This window comes from Hippopotamus amphibius, chromosome 15 (assembly GCF_030028045.1).
Source record: "Hippopotamus amphibius kiboko isolate mHipAmp2 chromosome 15, mHipAmp2.hap2, whole genome shotgun sequence".
Classification (NCBI taxonomy): Eukaryota; Metazoa; Chordata; class Mammalia; order Artiodactyla; family Hippopotamidae; genus Hippopotamus; species Hippopotamus amphibius.
The window spans coordinates 29,642,369-29,667,789 of NC_080200.1; the positions used below are offsets into that span (position 1 = coordinate 29,642,369).

A 25,421-nucleotide genomic window follows, 5' to 3' on the forward strand; every position below is an offset into this window, starting at 1 on the left:
TAAATAAAAATAAGTAACAATTATAGAAGATTTGAACAACGCAAAAAAGGGTTAATCTCACCGACATACATAACACTGTACTCTGAAACTCAGAACTCACATCCTTTCAAGCCCACATGGAACTTGTAAATATATTGAAAACATATTGATCAATAAAACAAGTCACAATAAATTTCAAAAGACAAAATCATGAAGAATGCGTGGTGAGCCCTTAAGGCAGTTAGGCTGGAAATCCACAAAAAGATGACTTGAAAACTCTTAGATTTGGAAATAAACATATTTATAAATAACATACATCAAAGAAGAAAACATGATGGAACTGAGAAAATATTTATAAATAAAAATGCGTGGGATACAGCTAATGCAATTCTTAAAAATAAATAACAGTGCGTGTTTATATGTAAAAGAAGAAGGACTGAAAAATTAATGAGCTAAGCGTTCAGTTTAGTAGTTTTGATCAAGAAAAGTAAAATCAACAAAAGGAGAGTCAAAGAAAGGAAACAATAAAGGGGAAGATATTAGTGAAATAGAAAGGAAACATACAATAGAGTTCCTTTAAAATGATAAAACCACAAAGATCTGGTGAGACTGATCGTGGAAAAATAGCAAACAGTATTAGGAATGTATGAGGGTGAGTCAAAAAGTATCTGCACTCCGGCTGCAGAATTCATAGAAGTTTTAATATAACTGGTGTGTGGATAATTTTTGACTCACTCTAGTAAAAGGAACACAATTAATAGATGCTGCAGATATTTAAAAGATGGTTTGAGGTTGTCATGAACAAATTTATGCCAATAAATTTGAAAACATAGTAAATGCTTAGAAATATAGCCTGTTAAAATTGACTCAAGAAGAAATAGAAAACCCAAATAGTCACATGAGCACTTGAATCCGTGGTTACAGTCTTCCTACAGAGAAAAGCTAGGCTCAGATAGACTTAAAGCAATTTCTGTCAGATAGTAAAGGAAAAATAAGTCCACTCTGTACTGATCCTGTGGTGCAGAACTGGGAACTGGAGGTATTGGTGTGAGCTCCCAGTCCACACACACACACCTGTGAGTATATGCATGTGCACATGTGTGCATGTGCATGTGTGCCTGCATGTGCGCATGCATGTGTGTACTGTGCATGTGTGTGTACATGTGCGCACGTGCATGTGTGTGCCTGCATGTGCCTGTGTGCCTGCATGTGCGTGAGTGAGTTCATGTGTGTGCATGTGTGCATGTGTGTGCATGTGTGCCTGCATGTGCGTGCATGTGTACGTGTGTGTGGACATGTGTGCCTTTGTGTGTACATGTGTGTGCATGTGTGCCTGCATGTGCGTGCGTGTGTATGTGTGTGTGCATGTGTACGCGTGTGTACATGTGTTCCCACGTGTGCCTGTGTGTGTGTGTGTGTGCATGTGTGTTCCAGCCATGTCTGCTGATGGGGCCACCCCGGTATCACAGAGCACAACTTACATTCAGATCTCGGTTTCCAGTCATGGTTCACCACTGACTGGAAAGCAGACTTTCTGGCCTCTGTCCAGAGTTGGAGCAGAGAAAGGACAAGATAAGCTTAGAACGTCCGTGCTGGACAGACAGCAGGAGTGTCCGGAGCGTGAGGAGACATGCCCTGGGACACAGGCGGTCCTGGCGGGGCTCCCCTGGCCAGGTCTGGGGCAGTTTCAGCGTTAAGATGAGTAAGGATGGTGACGGGTTATGATCCAGTGAGTACGATGGGGTCCCGTAGCCCCTCCCCCCCCCCCACCGCGATGTCAGTAGATGAGTGAATACGTAAATACTAAGAGAAAGTTCTTGCTGACAGCACACCATTCTACATGGGTGACTGGAGAGGGAAGAGGTGAACTGTAAAGTCCCCCGTCGGTAACCACCGCAGGACTAATTCAGGCCAGAAACGTCAACAGATGCTAAGGTTTGTGGGTGAAAGTGAGAAATGGAGTTTTTGAGTCTTGAACAACAAAGTACGAATTAACTACAAAGGGAAAAGCCTTGGAGTGGGGAAACCCAGCACACACTGTCCTAGTGTCCAAACGTGGCCCCACCGACCCCGGAAGAAAGTGAGCTCGTGTGCCAGGCCGCGGAGTGGGGTGCTCCCACTGGACATGCTGAGGACACAGCGGCCTGCGAAGTGACCCAGGCGACGAGCGGGCGGGGCATCTGCCCGGGGCAGAGCGGAGCCGCGGGACCACCCTGGCTGAGGGGATGTGCTGCGGCAGTCGGTGAAGCCCGGGGGTCTCTGGACAGAGGGTGCCGTTCTCACAACCTTCCTGCAAGTTTGACGTTGTCTCCAAATGAAACACAGACGAAAAGAAGGAGGAACAGAGAAAACTGCAAAACTGAGACGTGGCTGAGGGTGTGCGCGGAGGGGCAGGAGCAGGCAGGGGTGGGCCGGGGGCGGGGGTGGCAGGAGCCGCTGTCCGCTGCCCACAGAGCTCGGCTTGAACCTTTCAGGGGAAGAGCACGCGCGGCGGGGTTTCCACAGTCTGGGCGTGTGGGGGGAGGGTCAGGCGGGGAGCAGCCTGTGGGGACCAGTGTCGGGAGGGCGGGGAGGGGCTGCTGGGGGCTGCTGACCTGGCTCACCGCAGCCTCCTCACAGCCGGCCCGCGGGTCTCCCTTCTCCGGGCCGTTGCTCAGAGCCACCCCCTCTGGAGGCCTCCTCCAGCCACCCCGGGGCCCTCAGTGCTGGGCTGTGTCCCCGGATGGGGCCGGGGAAATGACTGACTGTGGGCAAGTGAGTGAGCCGGCCACGGGCGGCCCCGGGCCCCTGGCCGTGACCTCCCCCACCCACTGCGCGACGCGGCCCTGCCTGTGGGCGGGGGGTCGGGCAGGACTCTGGTGGGAAGGATCCCCTGGGGTCGCCTGTGGCGACCGAGGCACTCGAGGTCGGGTGATGTGCGCGCTGGGGGGTCTGTACCTGGGGGCCTGAGGATGACTTTACTTACAAATTGTTGCTTTAGGCCGAGATCAGACACTCTGACAGCCGAGCTGGCCAGTCCTCCAGACGCCGACCTGTCCTCAGCGGGAGCCGCCCTGGGACAGTCTGGGTCTGGCCCTCAGAGCTGCATCGGCCCGCGGTCCCCGACGCGCCTGGGGTCCCCGACGCGCCTGGGGTCCCCGACGCGGTGTCACTGCAGGCGTCCTGCTTGTCTCACCGAGCAGTTGCTTATGGAATAACTATTGGATTTCATGGCACTGTTTTTTGGTTTTGTCTGTTTTCACAAAATGTTTCTCGGGCCCCCAGCTTGACACTGGTGCGCTTTCCTTCTGATTGTTGAAAGTCAGCGGGAAGCCAGAATGGTCGCATGGTCGGTCGGCCTCTTCCACCACCAAGAGCACGTGGACCCAACGTGTCTGTAAATAAAATCGCGTTTTCTTTTTTTTCCCAAAGAACTATTTTTGATTGCGTGTTGCACTGCAGTGTGGGGAGTAAAGGAGAGAGCGCGTTTCCTTCACAGGGCGTGTGGCTCCCGGCCCTCGTGACCTCAGGTGAACCGTCCTCCTGACCAGAGACGCAGGGCCGGGGCGGCCGCTGCCTCCCCACCTGTCGGGGCGGGAGGAGACGCAGCTTTCCTGGTGCTGTTGGAGCCTTTTGAGTTGTGAAACCTCTGAAGCTTGCGGGTCTTTTTGGAAAAGAATGAAATTCTTTTTTTAGAGGATCCACAACCTGCGGCAGTACACGTCCTGGGTGGACTCCTGTTTTCTAAACACGACCTCTGCGTGAATGAGCACGTTTATTCACGCGCCCGCCCGGCGTTTCTTCGGCCCTCGCTGGGCTTGGGGCTCGGCCGGCCTGGAGGCGGGGTTTGGACGCACAGCACCGCCTGCGGCGCCTCCGCCGCGACCCTCCTCCCTCGGCGGTGCCAGGAGAGCTGCCTGGCGCCTGCTGTTTTATTCCCGGCTGCTCCCCGTCGCCCTCCCCGGGCTGGCGGGCTGGGCGGCGGGCATCTGCCCACGAGAGCACGTGACCCAGTGCGCGAATCCTCTCTCCGTGGCGCAGGTGCAGAAAACAACCTGTCCGGGAGGAGACAGAGGCGGCCGTGTCCTCTCAGACGCTGTCGTCGGCAAGAGTCACCAGACGGCACTTTCTTCCAGCCTGCGTGACGCGTGTTCTTCCAAAGGCGAAAGGAGGAGTGTGTCGTTTAGTTCTTGAAGAGCGAGGGGAGGAGAGCTGGAATGTCTGAACACTGAGGTGGTCCGCTGGCTTGATGCCAGGATCGCAGTGGGGTCTGCAGGCACAGTGCGGGGGGGGGGATTCCGCGCCCTCCACCGGCCCCCGCTCCTGCATGCCTCCCTGCCTCCTGCCAGGCCCGGTCACACGTGCCCCCCGGCAGGTGCACTGCACGGGACCCCCATGCACACCCGCTAATGCAGGAGAGCGTGGGTGTCGGGAGAGGTGAGCTGGGGCGCCTCGGGGCTCCTGTCAACTCCTGGACCCGCGTGGCCTCTGGGCCCCGAAAGGTGTCCCCAGGGTCACCCAGAGCAGGTCCTGGCGGTGGAGCAGGGCTGAGTGGAGCCGGTTAACACCCCGGCCTGTGGAGGCGGGTGGTCCCCCACGTCCTGGACCTCCGTCTCACAGGAGGGCGTGCCGGCCCCTGCAGGAGGTGACCGGGGAGCCTGCTGGAAGCTGGTGCTCACCCGATCCCAGGCCTGGTTGGGGACGGCTGCCTGCAACCCTGCTAGCGGCCACCAGGGATCTGCCCCGCCGGTTAATCAGCTCGGCTCCAGGGACAAACACAGCCTTTACCTCTCACGGTCCTGGCAGCTGGAGGTCTGAGGTCAGGGTGCCCCACGGTCGTGCTCTGGTGAGGACCTGCTTCTGGGTTGTCCTCCCACAGGGGAAGGGGTGAGGGAGCCCCCCAGGGCCCCATGCATGGGGCTCCACCCTTGTGACCCAAAGGCCCCCTCCTGACACTGTCGCCTTGGGGGCCGGGAATCTGGGCACAGGCACCCGTCCATGGGCCTCGTGGAGGCTGGTGCTGAGTGGCAACAAGACGTGGGCACAGGACATCAGGACGCCCACCGGGCACCGCCGCCCGGGCCCTGCTCGGGGCACCCAGGCCTGCGGCCTTGCCGGACCCTCACAGAAGCCCAGCCCCATCTTCTGGGGGCGCTGAGGGTCCCGGGTCCCCTGCTCCGAGCCTGGGTGCCTCTGCCAAGAAGGCTTTTGAGAGGGTCTGAGCTGGAAGTGGGCAGAAGTGGGAGGCAGGCCTGCTCCTTGAGGTCCTGGGAGCTCCACGCTCACTGCCTCCCTGCAGCCTGACCTCTGGGCGCAGCGCAGGGGCGGGCAGGGCAGAGCTGTGGGCGTGCCGGCTGTCTCCAGGGGGGCACACGGACGCGTGTGGACGTCAGCCCTGAAGTCGAGGGCCTGGGGGCCGGCGCGCTGCTGGGCCAGGGCTGGAAGGGAAGCGACCCAGGTGCCAAGGCCATGGGTGTTGCCCGGAGCACAAGGCAGAGCCTGGGCTCTCCCTCGATGCTGAAACCGTGCCAGGTTCTACCTGTGTTCATTCAGAGCCGGGGCTGGCTGTGGACGTGGACCTGTCTATGCCAGGAGCTGCGGCTGGTCAGAATCGGGGTTCAGCCCAGCTTCCCGTGGTGCCCTGGCTTCTCGCTCAGTCACCCCAGGTGGCAGACGTCGTGCACCCCAATCTCCAGACAGCCCCACCCACCCCACACTCCATGTGCCCCACAGTCTGGGCTCACCTGTCCTGTCCCGTGAGGGTTGGCTGGGCGTAAAGTGGCTTCTGGGCATCACGCACCTTCCAGGGGCAGAGATGGGGGTGTCTTCCGGTTCCTTCTCCACCAGGAAATCTTGGCACCTCTCAGTGGCAGACCTAGGCATGGGACCCCTGAGCAGCTGCTGGCGGGGGCTGGGTCTCCGTGGCCCGTGACTCAGCCAGGGGTGGCAGCTGCCCTGAGTCTCCTCTGTGTGAAGGGCACACAAGCAGGTGGGGCACGGGGTGGTGCCGGCGGAGTGCAGCCCCTGTCTGAGCCCCAAAGGCAGTGGCCTCTCCATTCTCACGCCCACCCCCCACGGCGGTGCGTGTGGCATGTTCGCAGGGACGTCCAGTGTCTCCATGACGATTCCTCATCTTCTCTCTGTTCCAAATGGGCCTTATCAGGGATGCGAGGGATCCGTGAAGTGAGAGAAGGCTGGTTCTGGTTGATTCTGCAGCCGGCGGGCGGACAGCTTGGACCTGGCCTTGAGAACCCCAAGTGTGGCTGAAGCTCTGGGGCCTGAGTGGGGAAGGAGCCGGGGGCAGGTGGAGCGCCGGGCCCCCGGCTGGTCTCGGGGTTCAGGCTGGGCTGCGCAGCCCCGGGAACCCGTTCGTTTCTGGGAGGGGGCAGCCCCGGCCGTGCCTCCTCTTCTGCCTCCTGACCCCGAGCTCTGGCCGTAGAGCCCGCGCGAAGGCCGGCCCCACGCCCTGCCCTGGACGAGCACGGCGTCCGTGGGACCAGGGGTCCTGGCCCCCCCCCCACCTCCCACTGCCCCTCAGGGGCCAGGCTGGGCAGGAGGAGTGCCAGCCGCTGCAGGGTGGGGCCGCTGGGACGTGGGTGCGGGTGGCAGCCTGTCTCACGTGGCTCGGGCTGCTGCCTGGGGACGGCACAGGGCCAGCTGGTGGGGACCGCAGGGCACCGGGGGCTCGAGGCCCTGAGACACGGCGGTCTTGATCCCCGGCTGGACCTCAGGGTCCTCACGCTCCAGGCCTCGGGGTGCAGCTTCCCAGCCCCACCCCCAGGAGCCCCTCCCGTCCGGGCCCGGGGGGCCGCAGCCCATGGCGGTCTCCCCATTTTCACAGACTCCCCCACGGCCCTCTCCCCACACGCCCGCTCGCTGCCAGCTTTCCTCCCTGGCCTGTTACCAGGAGCAACCGGGAGCAGATGGGGGCCGTGGTGGTGGGCTTGCCCCCTGCCCCAGAGGAGACCGGGCAGAGAGGCCGCCAGCTCTGGGGCTGGGGTCTGTCTGCAGAGACCGCTGCCCGCGGCCCTGGCCTCCCTGCTAGGGCCCCACTCAGAGGGGGCCGGGCTCCCCTCCAGGTCAGACCCGGAGGTGCAGCCCTGGTGGTGGGGGGCGGAGAGAAGGGGCACCCAGGGGAGGCGTGCTTGTGAAGGCGGAGGAACAGACCCCGGCCGCGGGCGGAGGTGCTGGGGTGCAGGCTCCCCTCCCCCCGCCGTGCTCCCCTCTCAGGGCTGCTCCCTCCCCGCCCTTGGCCTGTGGCTCTGCCCTCTGCGTCCCGCCTGCCCCCGCCCCCGCAAGAGAGCGGACACCGGCCGCCCGCGGCCCTGGCCGTGGCCCCCGCCGCAGCCTCGCGGGCGTTTGCAGCCCCGCGTCCGTCCGCTCGCCCTGAGCTGTCCGCTCGGGAAGGCCCCCCCGCGCCGCCCTGGCTGGGCCTCCGGGACAGCCTCGGAGTCACATTCGGTTTCTTCTAGTCTCGCCACAGGCCTGGGGGTGGGGCGCGCTGGCGGCCCTGCTCGCACGCGAGGCCCTGGCCGGGGTCCAGGCGGCTGTCCCGGCGGCGCTGAGCCTGCATCGCGTGACAGGGGCCCGAGGAGGCCCTGCCGGGCGTGCCCCGCGGAATGCGGCTGCGGAGGAGGGAAGCGGGGTTGCCCGGCGGGGGCTCACGCGATGCTGGGGAGCCAGCCAGCGGGGGGGGGGGGGGGGACGTGAGAAGGGGACCCCACTCGCCCCTGCAAGTCTGGGAGCCGCTGCCTGAGGACGGGGTCCCGGCAGGGGTCAGCGCGCCACGTCCGTGGTGACAGCGCTGCCTGGGGGTCCCCCCGCCTCCAGCTGTGGGCGGCAGCGCCCCCACGGGCGTCCGCAGGAGCAGAGGGCAGGGTGGCCGGGAAGCCCAGTGTGCACTGGGGGGAGGGGGAGCCGGCTGGAGGGAGGCTGGGGTGCGGGCGGCCCCTGCCGTGGTGTTTGCCGCGAGGAGGCCTCGGGGGTCTGGTCTGAGGCGGGGTCCTGCCCCCCAGCTCCACTCCTGGCCCCGGGTCTGCCCGGGACTGCTCGGGCTCTGCCCCACCCACCTGGGAGTCCTGGCCTCTGGGTGGGCAGCCGGCCGGACCCTCTGAGGAGGCCGGAGGCCAGCCCTGGCCTTGTGTTGTGCGGGGGGCGGAGGGGAGGGGAGGGGTGGGAGTGGGGGTGGGACCCGGGCCCCCGCTGGTCAGCCTTTTCCCGTCTCCATCTTTCTCAGCCCCTGAGAGCACGGGGCCTGTGCGACCCTCTGTCAGAAGCTCGAGCATTCTGGCACCAGGGGTTCCCGCGGGGACATGGCACTTCTCGGGGACCCCTCCTGGGTCTGACTGAGGCCTCTTCACTCAGGGGATCTGAGCTCTCTGAGGTCTGCGCGCTCACCTGTCAGCTTTCCGAGCAGAGTAGAGCACAACACGGATTAAACGTTCCTTAACACCCCGGGCTTCTCTGCTCAGAGCGGTTCCACTGCCTGGCAACCAGCAGCTGCACAGGGCTTGGTGGCCGGTGGGTTTCGGGGGGAATGGGGGTCTGGGCACCTGTGTCTCCATCCAGGGGCCCAGGTGTGACTGCTGTGCTCCCTGGAACACACCTGCGTTCCCTCGAGGATGTGCAGGAACGGGGTGCAGCAGAGCTTCTGAGAGAGGGCGGGAGGGAGAGGCCGGTGGAGACCAAAGGCCACGGCAGGGCCGCCCAGGGGCACCGTCTGGGGGTCTCCGAGGGCCTCTGCGTCGAGCACTTGGCCCCGTGGACGCCCGAGCCTGGCCGCCACCTCCGTGTGTGTGTGGGTGTGTGAGGCCCCTTGGTCCACGGTGGTCCCAGCCCAACCCGGAAAGCGTGCCAGGGGCCCACTGTCCTCGGGCCTGGAACCCTGCATTTCTGACCAGCACCCGGGGGAGCAGATGTGCCCTGGAGGGAACGTTCAGCACAACGTGCTGGTTCTGAAGGAGAAGCGCCGGGGAGTCCTGTGCTGTGGTTACGTTTTGCCCTGAGACCAGACAAGGCAGTGGCCGCCCAGGGCGTTTGGTGGCCCTGACGTTTCCCCGAGATGAAGGGGTGGAGGCACCCCTCCCGGCCTCCAGGGAGGCGTCAGCGCCAGGCCCACTCCAGGCTGGGACCCCCCTTCACCACTTTTCTCCCCAGGTGCCCGGGATGCTGGGTGTGGGGTCGGGGTCCCCCGCCAAGCGCCAGGGGCTGGGATGTGGACCGCGTGTCTGACCTGCACATCTGTCCGTCTGAGCTCTTCACCCCACGTGGAGATGAGGCCAGACTGGGGGCCTGGGGGAGGCAGTGGGAGCCTTCAGGGGACACCCGCCCGCCAGGGGCGTTGGCTGCTCCGCTCTGGATGGGGGGCGGGGGCTCCGGGGGCGGGAGGGGGCACGCGGGGCTGCTGGCGCTCGGTTCCCTAGACCAGCAGCGTCCAGTCCGGGGATCTGCCCACACTTGGGTCTTGAGAGAGGAGCTTTGGGGACCCCTGGAGCGTCCCTGAGGCGGGGAGGGTGGGTTAAGGGATGTGCAGGAGGGGAGGCAGAGAGCAACTTCTGGAGCAGTGTGGGGCAGGGTCCTCGGGGTGCAGCCTGGCCGTGACACCTCTGTCCTCCGAATGTCACCTGGCTCCCTCCCCGCTGGCCCGGGGGCCGCCCTGGGTGTCCGGGCAGCGAGGAGACCACCGGTTGGTGTGTCGGCGGAGGGCGGGTGGAAGCTGGGGAAACGTAGGAAGACCGTAACTAACTGCTCTCCTCTGACAGCCCTGCAGGAGAGACGCGCGCGGCAGCCGGCGGCCGGTGCCCCCTCGCCGGGAGACAGGGGTCCGCACGGAGGGTCCGGAGGCTCTGCTGTGCTGGAGGGAAGGCTGCTGCTGGAGGTGAGCCCTCGCCCGGGGCGCGTGCAGCGTGTCCCCTCGGGCCCTCGGCTGTGGCCGTTTACAACCACTGGGAAGCTGAGTCTCAGGAAGGGTTGCCGGGTGGGCCTGCAGGACCCCTGGGGGCAGCGCACGCAGGTGACCTGGAGGCCCGCGCGCTTCCAATCTGAACATCGTTTTCCGTGCTGCATTTTCTGGTTTTACGAGTCAATGGGAGAACCTGATGAAAAACCGAGCGGGCTTTCTCCCCTCAAATGAGGACGGGAGGTTGTGCGTGGGGCATCCCAGGTCCCGTTGTCGACTCCGCACCCGGACCCCGGCCTCCTCACCTGAGACGGACGCCTGCCTGCTGGTGCCGAACCCCTTTCCCTGTTTTCAGCATCTTAAACAAGATGAGAGGCGGCGGAGCTCCCTGCGCTGGATCAAATCACTGTTCACAGAGCAGGTGCCGCTGCCCCTGCTAGAGAGGCCCAGGCCCTGGTCTGTCCCTTCTGCGAGGGGCTGGGGATGCAGGCGTCCGTCCACGGGGGGGCGCGGGGGCCGAGGGAGAGGAGCCCGTGGCAGGCTGCCCCGCCACCGGCAGCCGGGTGGCCCTGGAGCCGTGCTTCCCTGGTCGTCCAGGGAGAGGCCGGGCCCCACGTGTCCCCCCTGCCTGTCCACCTCGGGCCCCAGAGCGGAGCCCCCGGTCCTCAGCCCTCAGCGCCGTTTGGTGGGCAGCTCTGTCCCCCAGGTGGAGCCAGCCTCCACAACCCCGCGCTCGGCACATCTGTTCGGCTGAAACGACGCGGGGCCGACGTGGCTCGGGACTGGTGCCGCGTACGCCGGGAGACGCTCAGCCGGGCAGCAGCCCGGGGGCTTCCTCCAGGCGGCTGGCCTGCAGCCCCGGCTGCTCCCGGCGGCCAGAGCCCCTTCCCCGCCTGTCACTCGGGGCTTGGCGCCCTGGCCAGCCCGCCGGGCGTGATCACAGTGGTCATCTCCCGTTCACGTCTCCTCCCCACCAGGGCCAGCGCCTCTCACGGGGACGGCTTGTCCTCCTTCCCGTGGAGACACACGGCCGAGCTCGGCCGTGGCCGCGGCACCCCACGTCCCCCGTGGCCCCCGACAGCTCCTCCGGCCCAGCAGCCCACGAGACACCTTCTGTCCCACCTCAGCCACGCCCCTCGGAGGTTGGCCGCCTCTGCCCACGTAACTTCGGCTTTTATTAGAAACGTCAGACGCCGGCCAGGAAGAGCGGAGGGACTGACGTGTGGCCGGGACCGGTGGCTGGGCTCTGGCCGTGGCCGGTGTTGGTCCTCTTCCCCGGGCCCCTGCTCTGCCTGTATCTTCTCGGATCCCCCCCGCCCGGGGTCAGGTGCCCTGACGTCCCTCCTCACGCTGCACCTTCTCGTTGGGCGGACACCGCTTCCAGCCCTCTGCTCTCGCATCCGCCTGGCCGTGACGCCCCCCGCGCCCGCCCCGTGCCCTCCAAGCTCTCAGCCCCTCCTGAGGGTCTGGATGTACTCTGAGGATCTAGGAGCTCATAGACCATTTCCTCTCTAAGGAGACAGAAACATGCAAGCACAGGCGTTCTTGTAGGCACCAGCGTGCGCGTTTGAGTCCGAGAGTGCCCTCTGTGTGTGGGGTGCCCGGGGCCTCCCCCCCAACCAGAGCCCCGTTGGGAGCAGGGTGGGGGCCTAAGAGCAGCGTGCTTTTGGAAATGTCATGCTTTTGATGGAGGAAATGTTTCCACATTCATTCTTTATCAGGTTTTTAGGAAGCAAATCTTAAATGCTGTTATTTTTCCTTTGAAACTGTTTTTTTCTGTCAGTGCTAGTAAACACGGAGCTGAAAAATGTCCTGCAGTTTGAATTTCATTCTTGGCAAAAGATAGCTGGCATTGCTTTTTTTCTTATTCACGTTCAAAATTACAATAGCATCTTAACCATAAACTCTTTTAAAACTTCTGTTCTGAGCTGTGAATATGGAAGCCAGCGCACCCAGCTCCATCTCCCAGTTAGCGCTCAGGGCACGATCCTCACCTCGGCTCCCGGGGCCGCCGCGAGGTCCCACCCTTCCGGTGTCGGTGTCGCCAGCGGGAGCAGAGGGGCGGCACGTCGAGGCTGTCCTGACTGCGCGGAGGGGAGGTCTCGAGCCTTTCTGTTTGCGGCCGCGCCTTGCAGCCTGGACTGTCAAGTCTTTCCTGGGGCCTCAGGACGGGACGGTGGCCCTGCGGTCCTGGCTGAGGCTGAAGCCCAGGGCCTGGCGGCCGGGCCTGACTCACAGGTCGCCTCACGCTCCTTGGGGGCCTGGGGGAGAGGGGGAAGCGGTGCCTCCTGCGTCTGGCCTGGGGGTATTTTGGGAGCAACCTGCCGGGTGGACTTTCTGAAGACGAGGTCCTGAGGCTGTGGGGTCTGGGTCTGCTGCCCATCTGCTCCGGGTACCACAGGCTGCCCTGGGGCCCACCCTGCCCGCTGGGCTGCCCAGCCAGGCCAGGATGGAGCCCAGCCTGCCTGCTCCATCTGGGAGCATGAGGTCCAGCAGTTCCTCAAGTGGCCACCTCCACATCCTGCGTTCTCTGTAGCCGCAGGACGTTTCTGGAAGTTCCCTTTTATTGGACTCAGGATCGGTTATGTGATGAGGGCCCTTCGCAGCACTGCCAGAATGGTGCTTCTCAAACTTTGGGATTAGAGACTATTTTTGAAGTGAAAAATATTCCCAAACAGAGCAAAATAAGCAAACCAAGCAACAATAACAAGAAGATCCTAGGTTTTATTTCCCATCTTCAATCTCTTAAAGATAACCTGTCACCAATTCCTAGAAGAGTCAGAGCTGGAGCAGACGTTGCGAGTGCCTGTGGTCTGACGTCTGTGATTTTAAGATGAAACAACCGAGAGCTGGAGCCATTAGAGGCTTGTCCAGGGTCCCCACTGGGGCCCAGTTTCTTGGTCCACATTAGAGGCCCCCTGGGGAAGCCAGGGTCCCGGCAGAGCTGCCGCCAGTGAGCATCCTGGCTCGGACACTGGGGGTGGGGGAGGCGTGGCTCTGGAAGCGCCGACCTTGGGTGTGTGGTCAGCCCCCAGCCGGGGTTCATCCTCCGTCCAGGCTGGGCTGCAAGGCCGTCTAGTTCAGTGGGGATGTGGCAACGTGCCCACAGGAGCCACGAGCTCCGGCCTGTCTGGCCGGAAGACACTCTGACCACCTGACCCTGGCTAGATTCAGGTGTCCCGTGCCACATGGGACATTTCCTGACTGCGTTCTTTTTGGCCGTGCAGGGTGACCACCACGGAGCGATTCCTCCACCCCCAAGGTTCCCCTGCTATCCGTTTGCGGTCCGAACCCCCGCCCGCCCCCAGGCTCCACCGGAGCGGCCGTCGCCCGCGGTGCAGGCGTCCCGCGGCGCTTGCCCCCCAGGCCACGGAGGCCGCCGGGGTCGTTTCCGGGACCTGCTGATTATGAGGGAGGCTGTGACGAGCGCTCACACGCAGGTTTTCTCTGAACGTCGGTTTTCCTTTTGTTTGGATGCTTCCCACACGTGTGTGTGCTCAGCTTGCTTTCCAAGGCGGCTGTGCCGACGTGTCCCCGCCGGCAGGGGATGGGAGCTCCAGCGCTCCAAGTCCCTGGTTCGCACACTCTTGTAAAGCGGTTTTGATAGCTGGACCTCATATAAGAACTCTTCACCTACCCTAAGGTTACAAAGATCTTTCTTTTTTTTTTTTTTTTTTTTTTTTTTTTTGGCACACGGGCTTAGTTGCTCCGTGGCATGTGGGATCTTCCTGGAGCAGGGATCAAACCTGTGTCCCCTGCATTGGCAGGCGGATTCTTAACCACTGCGCCACCTAGGAAGCCCAGATCTTTCTTTTATGTTTGATACGCTTACATGCAGTTTTAAGTTTCACACTCAAGTCTGTGCTCTGTTTTTAGTTAACTCTGGTGGAAGGTGGAAGGCATAGGTCAAGATTTATTTTTTTGCGTATGAGTTCCAGTTGTTTCAGAACCATTTATTCAAAAGTCGGTCCTCTCTCCATTGAATTGCCTTAACACCTTCGTAAAAAAATCAACTGGCCTTATTTTTGTGTCTATTTCTGGACTCTCTGTCCTAGTCCATTGATTGTGTGTCTGACCTTTCACAAGTAAGTACCTCACTGTCTTAATTACTATAGCTTTGTAATGAGTCCTGAAATCAGACGGTGTGAATCGTCTACTTTTTGTTGTTTGTTTTCAGAGTTGTTTCGGCTATCCCAGCGTCTCTGTCTCTCCACGTAAGTTTTAGAATTAGCTTGTTGATGTCTATAGAAGTTCTGGCTGGGATTTTGACCGGGATTGTGTTATACCAGCAGATCAGCTTGGGAAGAACTGACAGCCTGACAGCACGGCTCCCCCAGTTCACGAACACGGCGTCTCCCGTTAACTTAGATCTTTTATTACTTTCATCAGCGTCTTGTAGCTTCCAGTGTAGAGAGCCTGTGTGCATTGTTAGATTCATACCTGAGTGTCTTCTGGTTGTATTGCTACTGTATTTGTTGGAGCTGTTGTTTAATTTCTATTTTCATCACTATTATGCAGAAATACAATTTATTTTTCTGGGTTGACTTTTGTGACCCTGTTGAATTCATCGGTCGTTCTTGGAGCTTTTTTTTGTAGATTCGGTGGGAATTTTTACATAGATCATCATGTTTTCCGAGAATAGAGACAGCTTTTATCTTCTTTTTCAAGCTCCGTGCTTTATTTTTCCTGCCTTATTGCACTTCTGGGCCTTCCAGTGCAACGTAGAGTAGACGAGGTGAGTCGACGAGGTGACTAATCTCAGGGAGAAAACTTGAGTCTTTTGCTTGTTTTGGTTTTTATAGGTGCCTTATATCAGATTAAGAAATTTCCCTCTATTCTCATTTTCTGAGAGTTCTTATTATGAACAAGTATTAAGTTTTGTCAGATGTTTTTTTCTGCCTCTATTGAGATGACCATGGTTTTTCTTCCTGAGTCTGTTAATATGGTGAATTACATTAACTGATTTTCGACCGCTGACCCAACCTGGCATGCCCGGGATGGATCTTATTTATATATCGCTGAATTGAATTTGGTCATATTTGTAGGGATTTTTATATCACGTTCACGAGAAATATTTGTGTGGTTTCCTTGTGATGTCTGTCTGGTGGCGCTGTCATGCTAATGGAGGCTTCAAAACGCGAGTTGAGAATGTTCCCCTCGCTTCCCTTTTCTGAAAGAGATTGTGTGGAATGGATAGTATTTCTTTCAGAAATGCTTGTTAGAATTCACCAGAGAAAACAACTGGTCTGGGAGTTTTCTTCAGAAGTTTAACAGTTTAAATCATAATTTTAATCACGGAAGATTAAGCCGTGAATTCAGTTTTGTTCATTCACAAAGGGCTATTCAGGTGATCTATTCTAGTGTGGATTTTAGTGGTGTGTGTCCCTCAAGGGTTTGGCCTGTTTCACCTGCGTGATTGATTTTACAGGCACAAAGCTGTTTATGGTCTTCCCATGTCGCCCTTTCAATGTCTGTGGGTTCTGTAGCTGCCTCCTCTTTCATTTCATTGGTGATTTGCATCGTCTCTTGTTTTTTCTTAGTCCGTTGGGCCAGAGCTATGTTCATCGTATTGATTTTTTCAAAGACGCAGCTGTTGGTGTTCTTGATTGTTGCTATGGGCCAAATACGTGTGTCCCCGCCACCGAAGGTTAATATGCTTCGAATTCATGCTAGATTGGAGACCCGCCTCCAGTGTGATGGCGTTTGGTGGTGGGGTCTTTGGGAGGTGATTTGGTCGTGAGGGGAGCCTCCGCGAGTGGGATCTGTGCTCTCATAAAGGAGACCCCAGAGAGCCCCCCGCCCCTTCTGTCGTGTGGGACACGAGGGGGCCCCCACCAGACTGCTTTCCTTGGGCGAGGAGGCCTGTACACATCGGACACATCAGACTGGTGGATGACGTGGACGGCTTTTAGATCCCTGTTGATTTTCTGTCTGGTCTTAACGGAAGCACGTCCTCTGGTGTCACTGCGGGACTGTGTGTTTCTCCTGCAAGTTCTACCAGCGTTGGCTCTGTGTGTTTGGGAGCCCTGTTGTGCGGTGCAGACTCACTCAGGGTTATTATGTTTTCCTCATGAATCAACCTTGCTGTTGTTACCGTCACGTGAAATGCCTCTCTGTTCCTGGTCATCTTCCTTGCTCTGAAGCCCGCTCTGTCTGATACTGATACAGCCACTCCAGCTTTCTTTTCGCTCCTGTTTCCTTGGCGTAACTTGCTTCATCTTTTTATTTTTTAACCCATTCATATTATTATATTTAATGTTTGTCTTTTGTTGGGGGTATATACTGGGGCCTTTTTTTGTTTTTTGTTTTTCTAAGTCCAGTTCTTTTATTGGTGTGTTTAGGCTATTTATTTCAGGGTAATCATCGATATTACTGGATTTCAGTCTATTATTGGATTTCACTGAGCTTTGTGAACCTATAAATGTGTCTTGCACCAAATTTGGAAAGTTTTCAGCCATACTCTTCAAATATTTTTATTGCCCCAATCTCTTTCTCTTTCATGTCAGAAACCCCACTGGCCCAGGTGTTAGGCCTTTTCGTACTGTCCCACAGCAGCTCGAGGCCCTTTTTCCCCGTATTTCTCTCTCAGGCTGGATACTTCCTATTATCTGTCGTTACTGACTCTTTTCTCTCTCACCTCCATTCTGCCGTGAAGCCCATCCAGCGAAATTTTTCCTTCATATATTTTATTTCTCGGTTCTAATAGTCTCATTTGGTTCTTTTTTTCATCGTATCTGTTTCTCTTCTGAGACTTTTCATCTTTTTTGTCGTTTTAATTTCAAAGCGCTTCGCTCGTCTCCTGGCGGAGGGTGCTGTCGGCTGCTTTCCATCCCTTACCTGATCACGCCGCCGTTCGTGTCCGTTCCCAGGGAGCATCTGTTTCTTGTCTGTCCTTTGAGTGTGGCTGCCACATCGTGGCTCTGAATGAGGCAGTAATGGGGGTTGTGTGGTCGGCAGACTAGGGGCCCCCGGTGTTCCTGTCTTGGTTCTCAGAGCCTGTGAATTTGTTAGCTTACATGGAAAAGGGACGGTGCCGACGGGACGAGAGGTGCGAACGTCTGCTTCCCCGGCAGGACGCGCGGTGCTGAGGCCGCACAGGCTTGTGGTGGCGGGGCCTCCTGTCGGCCGTCCCGAGCCCGCTCCTCAAGCCAGCGCACACGGGGGCCGTGGACCCTCCGGGGAAGGGGCTGATGGAGCAACCCACTGGATCCGGGAGGCAAGTCAGCTTGGAGGAGACAGGCGTGCAACGCGGGAATGACCAGACAGACAGGCGATGCGGCCCTCAAGCTCCTCAGACACGTGGACACAGGAAGCTATGAAAGGGATGATTCAGAGATCTTAAAAGAAGAGCTCAAAAATTAAAACGTGAGAGCAAAACCTAGAAATCTGCAGGAGGGTCCAGAGTTAGAGTCCTCCCACACGAAAGTGAAGAATAGGCAGGGAATAACAGAGGAAAGGCAGGGACACAGGCAGGGAATAACAGAGGAAAGGCAGGGACACTGCCAGGCCCCAGGGGACCTGCATAGTGGGAGCTCCAGAAAGATCAGAGGGGAGGAAGTCGGCAAGGAAGCGACCCAGAAGGTTTCCCAGAACCCGGGACTGAGTTTCCAGCGCAGAAGGCCCCGCTGCGTGGCCAGCACAAAGGATGAGAAGGACCAGGTTTTCACTTCTGTGAAATTCCACACCCAGGAAAGGAGAGTCCGGCTCAGAGACAAGAAGGCAGAGCTGCGAGGCCACGAGGAGGAGCCTGAGGGGAGGGGGCTTCCAACCGAGATCCACAGGCACCTGCCTGTCCTTGGAGGGGCGGGGGGAGTGAGGACCGTCCCAGCATCCTGGGCCTCCCCAGTTCCCCTTCCTCTGCGTGGGGAGGCCCCTCCCCCAGGGAGATAAGCCCCAGGCCCCGGTCCCTGAGGCCGCCGGCACCTCCACCCCCTCCCCCACCGAGCAGAGACACCTCGCGGATTCCAGCAGAACCGTGACGCAGCTCAGTCCCCAGGCAGAGCGGAAGCGAGGGCTGCGGTGGCGGCGGGGACACGCGGACGCCTGAAGCCGGGGGAAACCCGGGGGCAGCTGCGCTGTGAGCTGTGAGCCGGCAGCTCACGCCACCGGGCTCCGGGCGGCTGCTCGAGCAGGAAGCCTGGCAGGGGCTCCGGGGCCGTGTGGCTCTCGCATCCTGCACGGGTGACTCTAACCCTCGACCCACCGCAGCCTGTCAGTCAGACGGTCCCACCGCCCAGCTTTCTGGCGTCCTTGCAGCTGAGACCCCACCTCACCCTTTCACAGTCAGGTTTCCTTTCTCGCTAAGCGGCCCCCCTGCAACGTGCTTGGGGACCCTTTGGTTGGCGAGTGTAGCCCGTCGATTCTTCCTGTAATGACTCGCATTGTGGGGCGAGTCTCTGCCCTCACGTTTCGTACCCTGCTTCTGTTTCTATTGACGGTGCTTTCCTTGGTTTCCTTTTCTTCTCTCTCACCACCCCCGTTCTGACCGGGCTTCTCGTGCTAGTTTAAGTCCCACACTCTGCTTTTGTTCTCGGGGGGTCTCCTTCAGAGCGGGTCTCTCCAGCAGGTTTCTCTCTGACCCCCTAGACTTAGCAGGGCTGGCGTCTCCCTGGCAGGCCTGCGTCCACCCAGGCCTCCGGACCCCGCGGGACACAGTGACTTTGTCCAGAGGGGAATCCTGAGTGGCACAGATCTCGTCTGTGCTCCTAACTTTTCGAGGACCCCCTGAGGTTCAGGATGTGGGCACCCTCCTTGCAGTCCCTGAACGTGCGTCCCGTTTTGAGGCCCTACCCCGAGTGCTTTCATCGCGGGCCGGGGTGTGAAATCTGCCTGCATCTCAGCCCATGCCTCCGTGCTTGGTAACCAATTGGCGGAATATAGAATTTTAGGTTCGAAGGTTTTCCCCGCAACCTTCAAAAACACTGTCCCGGTGTTCGCAGCATGGGTGCCGCTGCTGGGGTCCGGGGCCCGTTCTCTGAGGTGGCTCCGCCCTGGCTTTCTCCTCAGCTTCCTGAGTTTGTCTTTGCCTTGATATACTTGAATCTCACTGTAATGTGTCTTTTGTCTTGTTTTGCCTGGTTGGTGCTCTGAGTTCTTTCCATCTGAGGTCTTTCTTCTTCAGCTGGGGTGTTTTCTTCCATCGTCGGATCAAACACTGTCCCTCTCCGTCACTGGTTCTACCTCTGGAGCTGCCGTTACCCAGATGTGCCCGGGCAGCGTCTCCCGTCTCCTGGTCTTGCTTCCGGGTTCTGTCTGGTTGTCCTTCTCTGATGCCTTCAGGACCGAACCCCCAGGTTCATACCCATCACAGTGCACCCCCAACTGTTTTCTTTCTTGCTTGTGTTTTCGCACCTAATACATAGTTCCCCTTGATTTGCGTGTGCTGTTTCTTCTTCTTATTTCACTTGGCTCACGTATTTTCTCATCTCCTTAAATGTACTTATGTGAATCCATGCTCGTCTCACCCTTGGTCTCTGTGCGGTGCCGGCCCCCCAGGCTGTCTCCTGGCCCCTGTGCGTTGGTGGCGGGAGGGAGGGCCGGGGGGAAGGGGCTGGGGGCAGGGACAGGGCCGGTGGGTTTGCCTCCTTGGTGGGGGCTCCCCTTTAGAAAGCGCCACCTTGGGAGGAGCCCTGGCCCGGGGTTTGCACGAGACGGAGGGGTGAGCGCCCGGGGCGCAGGTCAGCCAGCAGAGGCTTGCCCCGCCATCCCAGGGGCAGGCTGTCCCCAGGCAGCTGGGGGAGGGGCCCCAGCAGGGCACCAGAGGGTGTCTTCCACCTGTTCTCCGCTCCCCCGGCGCCCCCGCCCGGCCTGCAGACCCCGGCTCTCCTCGTCCTGACCCAGACAGCCCTGGGCCCCCTGGGGTCCCCATGGCCTCTCGGGGCTCACTCCTCCCATCGGGATAACGGGGGCTGACTGTGGGGAGGGACGCGAGCCTGTGCCGGCGCAGAAGCCGCGCGTCGGCGGCGGATCGGGTGAACTTTGCTGGGCGCCCGATGTAAGAGCAGCCCGAGGGGAGACGCAGACGCGTGGGACTGCGTCCGGTTTCTGGATTCGAGGCTGGAGCGGGATCCCCTGGTCGAAGACATAAAACCCCTCAGGGGAGGGGCTGGCGACGGGGCCGCTGTGCCCGCGCCTGCCGCCAGCCCGGGCCTCGGAAGCTGACCGGGCCCGCGGAAACGGCGTGAGCGCGGCCTCGCGTGTCTGGGATCCCCGGGGGCCCCGCGGTCGCTCAGCAGGCCGGCGCCCCGTGCCAGCTCGTGCTGGCACGGTCTCTGGAAAAGCCAGCACAATTCCCGGGAAGTTCTCAGGAACCACAGGCGACCCACGAAGGGGGCGAGACTTTCTCACCTTCAGGCTGTCGCTCTTCTGAAGAAAGTCCTGGAAACCGCTCCCCCGGCTGGGAGCCGTCAGCAGGGGCCCGAGGGTGTCTGCCCCCCGCAGGTCGCGCACGAGGGCTCCCTGCCGCGCTGTCCTCCACGGGCTGCTGGGCGCGCGGCTGAGGGCCACGGGTTCTTCTAGAAACGCAGGCACGAGCCCCCAGGGGCAGAAAACGGGGGGGCTGGGGGGGGGGGCGGTAGGAACCGGCCAGGAGGGCAGGGCAGGGCCGCGGGGGAGGGAGGGCCGGGCGGCCCGGCAGCAGGGGCGGCGGGCTGCAAGAGCGGGCGGCGCGCACCCGCCGGTCCCCGGCCGCTGCAGGCTGGCGTTGGCGTGGCTGGCGGCTGTGTCCCCCCACTGCCGGCTCCGGCTCCGGGGAGAGCTCCCCCAGGTCCCGCCACCGTGCAGCCCCTGACTGTCCACCACGAGCCCCGACCGTCCGTGGTCACCGAGCAGGGCTCCCTGGTCAGAGACTGCTGTGGCGCTCAGGCCTCGCTCTGCCCAGGGCCCTCCCGGGCTCGGACGCGTGTGTCCCAGGCACCGCCCTCGCTGAGCTCAGGGTCACGGGGAGGGTCCGCGGCGGGTGGCTTCAGCGGGAGTGAGGGCCCAGGCCGGCCGCCTGGAGGAGGGCCCTGTGCAAGCGGCAGAGGGGTGCTGGGCCGCCTGTAGCTCAGTGCTCGGTGTGCTGAGTGCCTCGTTCGTTCACTGAGCCGTTGTAGCTTTTTAACCTGCCGGACGCTGAGGGGTGGCAGCCCTGCCTCCTCGTGCGGCGTGTTAACTGCCGTGAGGAGAGCTGGCGTTCGCGAGGAGCCCCTGGCCGGCTCCGGGCCACGCGGGGCTCCCGGTGGAGCAGCTGAACCGCGTGGGGCCTGAGGAACTGCCTGTCCCGCACCTGGGGGGATGTGGCCCGGCCCGTTCCCTGTGGAGCCCGGGGTCACCCGGCACCCCCGAAGGGCTCGCCCCGGGTTCCTCCTCGGCGAGGGCGGGGGGCGGCACCCCGCAGGGCTGGCCGGGCCAGCTGGCTCTGCTTTCCCGCGGGAGGACACTCTTCCCCCTGGAGGGCGCTGTCCCCGGCTCCCGGCGCCTGCGCCCCCACCCCAAGGCCGCTCCGCGGGCTCTCCTGGGTGCAGAGGAAAGGCCTGGAACTTGTCCAAAGGCAGATTCTAGAGGTCTAGAGGGACCCACCCTCGGCTGCGAGGCCGAGCTGGCGGTCCCCGACACACGTGGAACGTGAGGGCAGAGACGTGGGGCGTCCGGCAGGGGACCTGCTTGTTGACTGCCCCTCACTGCTTCCTGTGCGTTAAACATCAACACTAAGACGCTCACGCTCAGAGAGTAGCTCCCAGTTTTTAAAAATAGGCTTTGTTCTCTCTTTAGAAAACCCTGTCAACACGTTTGGTAAATCACACGTCCAGCACGAAATCCTGAGTTCTAACTGATAGTGGCAGGGCTGGTTCTGTGCTTACTCTGGGTGAGGTGCTTATATAACCTCAGAGGTGGTCCCTGCTCTCATTCTTGTTCTTCAGATGAGGCCACTGAGGCCCAGAGAGGTTAATTCGCTTGTCCAAGGTCACACAGCTGAAAAGGCAGCACGTGGCTGAGATGGTCTCTTTTTTAATTCATTCATTCATTCATCGGCTGCGTTGGGTCTTTGTTGCCGAGCGCAGGCTCTCTCTAGCCGCGGCCAGTGGGGGCTGCTCTTCGTTGCGGAGCACGGGCTTCTCATTGCAGTGGCGTCTCTCGTTGCGGAGCACGGGCTGTAGCGCGAGGAGCAAGCTCCCAGGGCCCCGGGGGTCCACACCTGCCTGCACGCTCGTGGTCACGCCCCCATCAGCCAACTGCATCTTTGGAGAGTTGCTTTCAAGTGCCGTAGCTGTTCCGTGGCAGGAACCCAAGGCCGATTTACTGTCTGTGGGATCTATAAACAGCCAGCAGCCCTCTCCCAGCAGGAGCGCCTCGCACGCACGCAGGCCCCGCGGCGAGGCCCAGCGAGCCGTCTGGCTCCGGCAGGGCCGAGCTGCTGCCCGACACGCCCGTGCCCTTCGCTCCTCGCGTGACTGGCGGCCCTGGCCTGGTGGTGTTGCTCTGTAGCCGTGGCAACGGCTCTCAGGGGAAGGCACAGCTCCCGACTTCCCTTCATTCCAGGGAGGGGCGATGAGAGGGGCCGTTGGAATTGTTCCTTTTTCCCTCTTCTTTTTCCTCTGCCGTGACCTTGACGAGCGATCTTTGAAGTACTTGCTGGCTATTTTTTCTGCCTGGGCTGGAAGAGATCAGGATATTCCATGGTCGGCGAAAGGAAGTACCGCATTCTTACCGTCTGCCTTGCCCCCCCGCAGAGGGGCTGGGATGGCGCATCTGGGGCAGAGCCCGTGGTGGGCCCTGCCGTGGCAGGTGCAGGGCCCGTGGCTGCCAGTAACTGAACGTGGATGTGGTTGTTCCTCTCCTTAAAAAAGTGCAGCCTTCAGCTTGGGGCAAAATTCTTTTCTCCACTTGGAAAAGTGATCTCATTTTCCATGTACCATGTTTGAAAAAACACAAAAGTCTTGTAGGATTAAAAAGAGAGAGAGAAAACAAACAAACGTTTGCGATGCATGTTTGAAGGACGGCCCCACATGTGCGCAGGCATTTGGCGCGATGGTCCTGGACCAGGACGTCAATCTCATATTGAATCCATATGACTCGGCAAGCGGCATTTTATGGTCTTTTCTCTTTTTAAAATTTCTGCCTTGTGAGTGAAAATTAAGGTTGTTTTTGGTCGTGACTAATCTCATAAAATCTTTTTTGAGACGGCATTTTATATACTCAAACCCTGAGCATTTCTTTGGTCGTTGGGCTATTATTAGTGGGACAGCGTGAGTCTGTGCAGCCCCTGAAATGGGAAACGTCGTGTGGACGGCCGGCGGCACGGCCGGCGCCCGCCTCGCCCGCCCCCTCCCGCTGCCGGGGGCGGGGGGGGGGCACGGAGCCTGCCGCTTGCCCGGCGGAGGGGGTGAGGCCCTCACGGCCTCCCCTGCCCAGCACCCCGAGGTGTCTGCATGGCCACTGGTGACATCAGCCCTCACTGGTCAGTGATGTGCCGAGGCTGTTAGGAGGACGGATGCCTTGTTTCCTGACAGCCCCGCGGTGGACCCAGCACCGCCCACCCTGCGTCTGCCCAGGCCCCCCGGGGTGGGGAGGGGACTGCAGAGCCGCAAGGGTGGGCGTTGGATGGGCAGCCCGCAGGGCCCCCTGCTAGGACGCAGCGGCTGGCTCCTGAGAAGACGCGAGGCCTGCGGGTGCCATCGCTGGCTTTCCTGGTCTGAGGGCCACAGTCTCGGCCGCAGCGGGCAGCACCAGCCCCGGGGTCTCGGCCATCAGACCCTGCCGGGCGCGGGCACGGGGTGGGGAGGGAAGCAGGCCCCCGTTTAGATCAAACCCCGGCCGCACAGGAAGCCTGGCGCTTGAAGCCAGCGCAGGAGGGCCCGGGAGCCCACGGGCAGCATCCTCGTTCTAGAAAGACCCCCGGCTCTAGGGCAGCATGTCCTGTCCCACCGCACGCCTCCTTCCTTCCAAGCAGCCTTGCAGGGAGAGGGGCTGAGGACTTTCCTCCTGAAAGTGCACTCACGTCCCTGGTAGCCGGGAGCTGAACGCAGCCCAGATGCCCGTCCAGCGCGTGTGGTCTGTGCGTGCCATGGCATGTTAGTCAGCCTTAGAGGAAGGGAATTCTGACACATTCCACAACACGGATGAGCCTGAGGATGTCGTGCTAAAGGAACAAGCCCGTCACAGAAGGACCGACGCTGTGTGAGTCGACCTAGGAGGCCCCTGGAGGAGTCCGCCTCCTAGAGACAGGACGTAGACGGTGGGGCCGGGGTCTGTGGAGGGGACAGCGTGTCAGCCTGGGAAGATGTGAACGTTCGGGAGATGATGGTGGCGGCGGCTGGACAACAACGCGGATGTGCTTGACACCACGGAATTGTGCACTTAAAGTGGCTGCCGTGGTGAGCTTCCTGTTACGCATATTTTACTGCGATATAAGAAAACCTGGCGTTACAAAGCGCAGGGTCTTGGTGGGTCAGCGTCTGAGGGGCCCAGGAATCTGGGCCTCGGTGGCCCAGCCTCGTCATGGATGCTGAGACGGACCGTGTTTCAGAAAGTCCTCCAGGCCGTGGAAGTGGATGTGTTCTATCTTGGGTAGACTACCTCTGACGTGGCTCGGAAGTGGCGAGAGGTGCCGTGGCGACGCGCCGCCTCCGGCCTGGCGCAGGACTCAGCCCGTGCGGGAAGGGCTCACAGACGAGGCTCTTCACCCCCGGCTCCGGGGGCTGCGTGGTGTCCCAGCGACGGACCCCCTCTCGGGGAGGGAGAGACCTGCCTCCTTTCTGCCAGGCAACATACGGGAATGTTTGGCCTTCTGTGGAACCGTAGACCATCGCAAACGTTTCACAGGCCCCGCCACCCCGCCACCCAGAAACACGGGGTGTCGGCATCTTCACAGACGCGTGACTGGCGCGCTGGGATGGCGTCCAGGCAAACGCTGGACTTCCCCAACGTGGCGGGGAGACGTGAGGACCGTGGCCCCAGGCACTCCTCCCTGGAGCCGCGCAGGAGCTGCGGTGGCGCATGACGCAGCCTGTCTGGGTCTGGAGATGTCCTAGGGGACGTGGGTGTCGCCCGGATGTGTTGTGATATCTGGTCGCCGGTGCCAGCCTCTTTGGGGCAGAGGTGCAGCTGGGGGCCGTGCGAGGCTCAGGTTTGTTTCCTGCTCAGAAAACTCAGCACAAAGCCTAAAACCTGTTGCAAAGTCACCACGCCGGTGTTTGCACCTCCGTGTCAGAAAGCTGTCCGGAATTCTGAAATAAAGTAGGAAGTTGGTGGCACCTCCTTTTCGAGTCACGTCGGCTCGAGGCCGCTCGGGGGTCATCCGGGAAAATTCATTTTGCGGCAGTAATGCAGCACTCTTACCCCAGCTGCCTGTGAGCACCTAGCGTCTCAGATACACCTTGGGCTGGTTTAACGTCTTAGTGCTTCCCTCTTGAATAAGATCTTTGTCGAGTGTTTATGGTAGGTTTTCCCCAGTGCTGTGACATTTCTTTTCTGAGTTATACTTTGATGGCTAAGGTGTGGCTTTGTCTCACTGAGGCTGCGGCCCCTTCCAGGGGGTTTCCTCGGGAACTGTGTGTGGTGTGACGTCACCCTGGGCAGGACACAC

The 25,421-nt window shown here is 60.3% G+C and overlaps 1 protein-coding gene across 1 annotated transcript in view; it reads left to right on the forward strand.

Moving 5' to 3' along the window:
* AHRR (aryl hydrocarbon receptor repressor) overlaps positions 1-25,421 on the forward strand; it is a 71,192-nt gene that overhangs the window by 24,559 nt on the left and 21,212 nt on the right. Inside the window, exon 4 of the mRNA XM_057710169.1 lies at positions 9,720-9,835. Coding sequence (XP_057566152.1) covers positions 9,720-9,835 — 116 coding nt within the window. The remainder of the gene's footprint in view (positions 1-9,719; positions 9,836-25,421) is intronic.